This window comes from Ictalurus punctatus, chromosome 26, assembly GCF_001660625.3.
Source record: "Ictalurus punctatus breed USDA103 chromosome 26, Coco_2.0, whole genome shotgun sequence".
In the NCBI taxonomy this organism is placed as follows: Eukaryota; Metazoa; Chordata; class Actinopteri; order Siluriformes; family Ictaluridae; genus Ictalurus; species Ictalurus punctatus.
In genome coordinates, this window is record NC_030441.2 from 12564187 (window position 1) to 12571808 (window position 7622).

General features: G+C 37.7%; 1 protein-coding gene across 1 annotated transcript; it reads left to right on the forward strand.

Annotated features, from left to right (window-relative positions):
* The first annotated feature begins 1094 nt into the window (after positions 1-1094).
* dleu7 (deleted in lymphocytic leukemia 7) lies at positions 1095-3978 on the forward strand. Its single transcript, XM_017456857.3, has 2 exons — positions 1095-1557; positions 1654-3978. The coding sequence occupies exons 1-2, from the start codon at positions 1306-1308 to the stop codon at positions 1858-1860; spliced, it is 459 nt and encodes a 152-aa protein (XP_017312346.1). The 5' UTR covers positions 1095-1305; the 3' UTR covers positions 1861-3978.
* The last annotated feature ends 3644 nt before the right edge of the window (positions 3979-7622 follow it).

A 7622-nucleotide genomic window follows, 5' to 3' on the forward strand; every position in this document is an offset into this window, starting at 1 on the left:
TGTGGCTTAGTGGTTAGCACGTTTGCCTCGCACCTCCAGGGTTGGGGATCAAATCCCTTCTCCGTCCTGTGTGCATGGAGTTTACACATCCTCCCCGTGTTTCAGGGTTTCCTCTGGGTACTCCAGTTTCCCCCCCCAGTCCAAAGACATGCGTTGTAGGTTGATTAGCATTTCCAAATTGTCCGTAGTGTGTGTGCGCCTCTGTCCGGGATGTCTCCTGCCTTGTGACCCGAGCTTTCTGAGATAGGCTCCCCTGTGACCATGTGTAGGATAAGCAGTATGAAAAATGGGTGGATGGATGTTATACAGCAAGCAAAAGTGTGCACACTCTTTTATAAAGTGGCATGTGACTGCTTAGAATTAACTCATCACAAAACCCTACAATTTTAACAAGGGGTGTGTAGACTTTTTTTATATCCACTGTACATGTTCATTTACTTTTGTAGGTGTTAAATTACCTCCGGTAGGCTACCATAGTTCAGACATCTGCATTTGCACCTCACATCCTCAGGTTACTGGTAATAATATATTGATATTGTGATAAATGACATCAATATACTTTTTCATCACTAATTTCATAACACCGAGGCCATTGTTACAAGAACAAGTAGCTGATTAGAAGGTAATATCCATCCAACCCCCCCCCTTTATTATTATTAGCTTATTTATTAATGTCAATAAGTATTCTTGAGCCCTGGCAAGAAATTGTCACTGCTGTTTTGAGAGTCTGTTAGCATGTCTGTGCTGTGAAAATGAGTGTTGTGATCTAGGCTCTTTGCCATGTTGTCCCACACAGGATACTGGGTGCATTCATATTTTAACATACCATTTTTAATAACATACAATCAAATGCAATCTTTATACTCCCATTCACGGACACTGTCAGCGTTTTAGATAAGACATTTACCCCCATTTTATTTATGGTTTTTGCTGAATTAGAAAAACTGAAAAATCAGGAACGTTTTTCAAGTCAGACTGGCTGTCACTTCCGGTCATGTGACTCTTAATAGGCCGATAGTGTATTAGAATAAAGCTCTCTGGTTGGATGAGAATAAAGCTCTCTGATTGATTGGATGAGAATAAAGCTCTCTGATTGGATAAGAGTGCCGCAAGTCGTGTCTCTTCTTGAAATAAACACGGGGAAGTTAAAGGATGCAAGACAGCACTTGGATAAGATCAGATGACTTCTGCTGTGCAGAAATGAAACATTTCAGCTCACAGATCTGGTAAAAAATAAAAAGAAGCGAAAGTAGATAGGGAGTCTTTCTCATTGGACAGGTGTGTGAGTGAGAGACTGTGAGAGACATGGACATGGAGATGGAGATGATGGGCTCTCTGAAACATCAGACAGAGGCTCTGAAACTTTTACACGAGCTTCATTCAAACAGGAAGGTTAGAAATAACTCCAACACAAACAGCACGACTCTACTTATAGCTGAAAGAGCCAGGGAAAGTTTATTAGCTCGTCTGGTGGACATTTTATCTCAGATCATATCAATAGAGCAGGATTTAATGAGAAGTCTCTCTGGAGAAGTGAGATGTTTCCTCCGCCACAAGGTAAGACCCGTGACTTATTTGAAGTCAAATGTGTTTTGTTTGTTTGTTTGTTTGTTTGTCCCCCCGTGTTGTTTACTTTCTGTTTTTGTATCTCAGGACAGCGTGGACTTGAAGAACATCTGCTTGAGGATGGCTCTGAGCGAAAGCGGCCATGATTCGGACAGAAACCTGAAGGAGCTCCGGATCTGTCTGCAGATCCTCGTCAACAACCTGCTCTCAGCGGCGCGCGACCACAATCACTTATCGTCCACAGGAGCCACTCGACGGCTAATGGGCATATCCATCACCCTGCCTGACATCTGAACTGCCGTGTTATGTGGAGAGCTGCCTGCTTTTCACGCGGAACTGACAGCAGTGACTGACTGGAGGGCTTTTTTTTTACTGGTCTTTTTAGCATTTTAAACGAGGCCGAGCTGAGGCGCACCCGGAGCTCCAGCAGGATCCTGGGCTTGGCTGGATCACTGGAACAGCTCCAACTACCTCACAGGGTTGAGCTCGAAATGAGCTCTTTTATTTGATTTGTGAAGGTAACAAATCCCAGAATATGTGACCTCTGATCTATAAGCCTGCATTCTTTGCTTAATTGTGTAGGGTTTTTTATTTTTAATAATTTTATTTTTGTATTGTCAGTGTATAGATGCATTTCCATTGTAATAACCTGGGGTGTTTTTCCTCTTATTTTTATTTTTTATCTATGTATGCTTATTTATTACGCTCATTTGGCTGATTGTTTTCTCCAAAGCAACTTGTGTTTGAGACAGGATTACAACTAAGTATCGGAGCGTTAACTGCAGATTGCAGTGATGCTGGTAACCTCACAACCTTTGACTCACAACCTTTTTACTATATTAAACAACACTAATGTAACAGTTCGTTTCTGAGAAAAGGAAATTGGGAACTTTTTTTTTTTTAATGAGGGTACAGTGGGGTGTTTTTTTTTTTTTTTTTTTTTTTTTTTTTTGTTTTGTTTTTTTTTTTGGATAAACTTTTAGACAAGTGTTAAAGGTAGAACTACTTTGTGTACTTGTACTTCTACTACTTCTTTTCTGTTTGAAAACATGAAGGTTACATTGTCAGTGTTATTGTCAATGTGAAGGCGTATCTCCATTGTAATGACCTGAATCGTTTCACCCATCTGTGCCTATTTATTAGGATAGTGTAATAGTTGGCTGTTTGGTCATACTTCTGTTGTTATCTCCATAATGTCAACCAGGACATGCTTTATAATGCCTTTCCGCTTAGCAGGCCGTTTTACAGGTGTAACAAGTTCAGTGACTGACAACGCAGAAAAGTATTTGACCGAGCAATATTATTAGCACCTAAACAAACAACAAACTGTGTTTTACTGTGTGGCAGTTAAAGGGTAGTCCCGAACTGTACTCTCTCAGAAAGGAAGGTACATTTCCGTATAGCTGGGGTGGCATTCTCAAGGGTACAACTTTTGTACCTGTAGCCATTTATCTTGGATGTTGCATGTAGTTTACTTTTAAAGCTTTACTCTAACAACTACAGTTCATTTATACACTTTAAGTTATTTTAAAGGTACATTTATATCTGTTTCCAGGTGAAAGATGTGTATTAAATGTACAAAAGATTGGCACAACACCAGCAATGAAGAAATGTACAGTTTTTAGTGTGGGGTTTTTATTTTATTATTTTTTTTATTTATTTATTTTTTTAAATGACGAGGTAGAGGTCAGTGCATGGACTTTGTCAAGACCTTAATTAAAAACTTAATTTATAAATTATTAAATACTGTACATACTGATTAAAGTATTGATGAAGCACATTAATAAAATCTGCATCATAATGATAAATCTCAAGTGTAACTGTACTGCAAAGTGTAAAATGATGTTAAAAAATAAAATCTTGTGTATTGGTATTGATCCAATAAATATCCAAGGAAAATGGATGGTTCTAGCAATTATTTTAACTCTGAGGCATGACCATGTTCATTCTGACCTTGACTCGTGTGTGTGTGTGTGTGTGTGTGTGTGTGTGTATAAAATGTGTGTGTATATATACACACACATGAGTTGTCTAGTTACTTCTTAGCAAATTTGTGCAGTTATACAGGATCATTAGTCCATTTTGATTTAAATAAATCAACATTGAGCCAATTCCTTAAATATTACAAACTGTAATGCGACATGTCTAAAAACCATGGGCATGCTACTTTTTTTTAACTGTAGCCTGCTTTTGTAAACAGTGTCATTATAAACATTGACAATTTGTGAAGTACAAACAAATAACTTGTAACCTGTTACATTAGGTTATAAACTGGGTGCTTTTGACATCAGTGTGGTTCCAGAGTTAAGTGAATTGTTAATGGTAGTGTCACTCTCCACTGTATATCCTATGCTGTATGAGGTTGGCTTGCGAGTTGTCTTGAAGTGAGCAATAGTAAATGGTTGTATTGTTTTCATGTTCATGTTGCTTTCACATGCCCATGGTTAGGGAATGTTGCCATCCCAGAAGAGCCCAGTCTACTATCACAGCTGATTGCAGACTTTTTTTCATGCTACATGATAGAAATGCTTTTATTTAGGCAATTCAAAAAATAACATTAAGCATATAGTCATTATAAACTAAGACCTATAATTTTGTGGGAACACAAAGTAAAAATGTATTTACATAATACCGGTCACATACTAAAAACACACCTTTTTGTGGTATGTGGGGGGAAAATGGAAAGACATGATAAACAGGCTTGACTGCAATTCTTATTCAAATAGTTCCATTAGTTGGGCAGTAATATATGTTTAGTGGTGTAGTCACTCATGACCACAAGATGGCGCTACAGACCAGCTCATATAAAAGAAAAGTTGAAGCTTTGGAAATAAAATCAACTCAGCGGCATCTAATCTTACGATATTTTACAGTACTGTATATATTTTATATTTTAGTATTTATAATCAAATAAAAGTAACATATATTATACCTGTACAGTGTTTTCTTCTTCAGTAACCACTTTATCCTGGTCCTACGCTAAACACTCGGCACGAGGAGGGAATAAACAATGTAAGGGTATAATTATCCAATTTCTATCGCTTTCATACCACTTAACACCGAAAACCTGCATTTGAATCGCTGTATAACATGTAGTTTGTTCTGCCATATTTTTAAACCCTGAGTTACAACTGAAGCAATCATGAGAGCACGGTTTCTCGTTTCACCACTAGAGGTCGCCCCATACACACAATATACACTACAGTATGTGACACCCAGTTCATCATTGGGTTCGGTCGGATCATAGGTGATTTCTCACTTCAAATTCACCTGTTAAAGTAGATCATCAGGTGTCATTGAGCAGGAATTTCACTAACCTCTGCCTGGCTTTCCTGGAATTAAACTAGGAAACCATGATTTAGATCTATAAAACTGTCGCATGTCACAACAGTGGTTCTGGGATACCATAATTTGTATCCTTTGGCCATTTATCCTTCTCATATACTCAAGGATATTCATCTTAATATAATGTCTGTCACCATATTAGTTTTGAAAATGTCCTGAACTGGAATGGAGCACCTCTACTTTAGATGTAAGTTATATCAAAAATATTCAGTGGTGGCATCAAGAGGAAGAGTTTCTCTACACTACAGGCTCCCGACCTGCTTTCCTGCATATTTTAACGTTTTCCCTGCTCCCAGAACACATGCTTCAACTAATCACCTGATTAACAGCCCTTCTTGAGTTGAAGTGGGTGTCTCAGAGCAAGGAAAAAGCTCAAATTGTCAAGGCCAGGGGTTCTCCAAGAGCAGGATTGGGAATGCTGTGTACTAGCCCTGCCCTGCCAACTACTGTATATGCTGTGTGTTACACACTTGTGTACTCTTCTGCTATTAATAAAAAAAAACTGGCTGGTAGATTGTATAGCGACTGACCCCTTTATATATAGACCACAGAAAAGACGGTGAGAGGCTGATAATGGACAGAAGTGACATATCACTAATGGCAGTAAAGAGTGGGCCTGTGGTGGCACTCAAAATTATAAGAAACTAATAATGAACTGTCCATTAAAATGACAAATATCTGAAATGTAATGCATCCAATGTTATTACATCTCTAACTACAGACTGCAGTTAAAACAGTTTAAAATAGTTTGTGCTACCTTAATTTTACTCAAAACATTATTGAAATTGAATGAATTTCTCATTTTCAAACACGCATTAGATATGTTCTTCATGTCAATCTTCTCAAACGTTTTTACATACAGGGGACACTTTTAACTGTAAAATTAATTCTGCAGTATGGATTTATTTTATGGAGGGACATAATGCAACTATTCAAATATTAGCCTTGTTATATAAATGTGTATAATAAATAATAACATTTTGGCTATTTATTGGAACCATACTTCTTTTTATTATTGAACTTTCCACTCACAGAACACATTATGTTCAAGTTGACAGTTTATAGGCGGACTTGTTTTTGATTTATTGCATTTATTATTAAACATTCGAGTGACCAAACATGAAAGATAATAACAACAAGACCTCAATATTTAATAGATATCTTTGTGAACCCCACTTTGATAGAACTATGGTTCTAGATTAGTTCATAGTAAATGATTTTGCTTATCATATGTGATTTGAGACAGCTTTAGTGTTGTTCCTGATCTAAATCTATGTTAACCCTATGAAGGGATTGTTAATGAGCTGAGGTGTATCCGAATGTGTGGTTCATACTGAAGACCTTTAGACCTTGGCAGCCTTGGGAAAAATGGCTGCTATACATGATTACCATTTCAATCCCAAAACACAAATGATCAAACTTGAAAAATAAATAAATAAATAAATAACGATTTCCCCACATTTTCCCAAATATTTTAAACCGTGAAACTGATAGAAAATTTTTGTATGGGCTGATATTAATGTCATCCTATTATAATTAGCATAGAAGTTCAATTATATGTCAAAATACGTTAGCCATTTTCTCACAAAGTCTTACATTCTGTGATTCAACCATTTTCCCATTGCCATGTTGACTCTAATCCTAATCCAAAGTACAACATGTTTTGTCCCTTTGATGTAGCGCAAACACACTTTTTCCAGTTTACACTTCATACAAACTAGCTGCTATAAATTGTCCTTGTTTTTATGTCATCTTATTGTGCTGAACTGAAGATGCTGCACCTCTGTCATGAAGACATCTAGTACAAAATATAATGCTGATCCAGCGCTGTTGTTCTCTTTAAAGGCTGATTATTTTTAGTCATTCTTTTCAAAAACAAGTCAATTTTACAGAGCAGTTGACAGAACAGTGGTTTGCATGAGGCTCACTAAATGCGCCCAGAGCTTTTCGGTGTAGTTGCCTATGCAAACTAGGAGGTACGTTGTGTAACCCACATGTACATGTTCCAGCTCATCATGTACAGCTGTAACCACAGCATGTTGAGACTACAACACTGAGCCAGGAGCAGCTCTTTTATTAGACTTTTATTAGAATTTTGCCGTGGGAGTGTTTTGAGGTTAGCATCCCATATGTTTGTCGCATGGACCATTGTTTAGCCTCCACACATTGCGCTGAACTCAACGACCCTGGTGACCTAAGTGGCCCGGTGCTGGGTGATGGAGGATCAGCTCGATTTGAGGACGATGCAGTGGTTCTCAACAGCATCTGGAAGGGTGGATGGTTGGGGCGTTGTGTCACTTCCTGTGACCCGATGAAATCAGATGTAGATGGGTGAGTCAGGGTGTGTGGGAGGAACAGTGGGCACTGGACAAGCGTTGCAGGGGGTCTCACCAATGCTCTGTTTTATTTCCACCCCCTTTCCTCCCTTTTCACTCCCTCTTGGTATCTGTGTAATAGTCTTTGTCTATCTTTCTACTTTTTTCCATTTTAATACAGTTCAAGATACATGACTTTGCAGTATTGGCAGTTCATTTTTAACCTATTTTTTATTATTTTTTTTTAAATCCTCACACTTTCTCTGTCTCCTGAGCACTCGTGTTTACATATAACCTAATAAAGAATCCAATAGTAACTTGAATTAACTTTGATAAAGATAATTTATGTTTAAAATAGATAATATCTTTTCTCTTCTCTTGTAACATGAATTTCCT

Excerpts from the sequence above, each read along its gene's own strand:
- dleu7 (XM_017456857.3), top strand. The coding sequence starts at position 1,306 with ATGGACATGGAGATGGAGATGATGGGCTCTCTGAAACATCAGACAGAG. Across the intron at positions 1,558-1,653 it reads GATGTTTCCTCCGCCACAAG|GACAGCGTGGACTTGAAGAA; the intron begins GTAAGACCCGTG and ends TTTGTATCTCAG.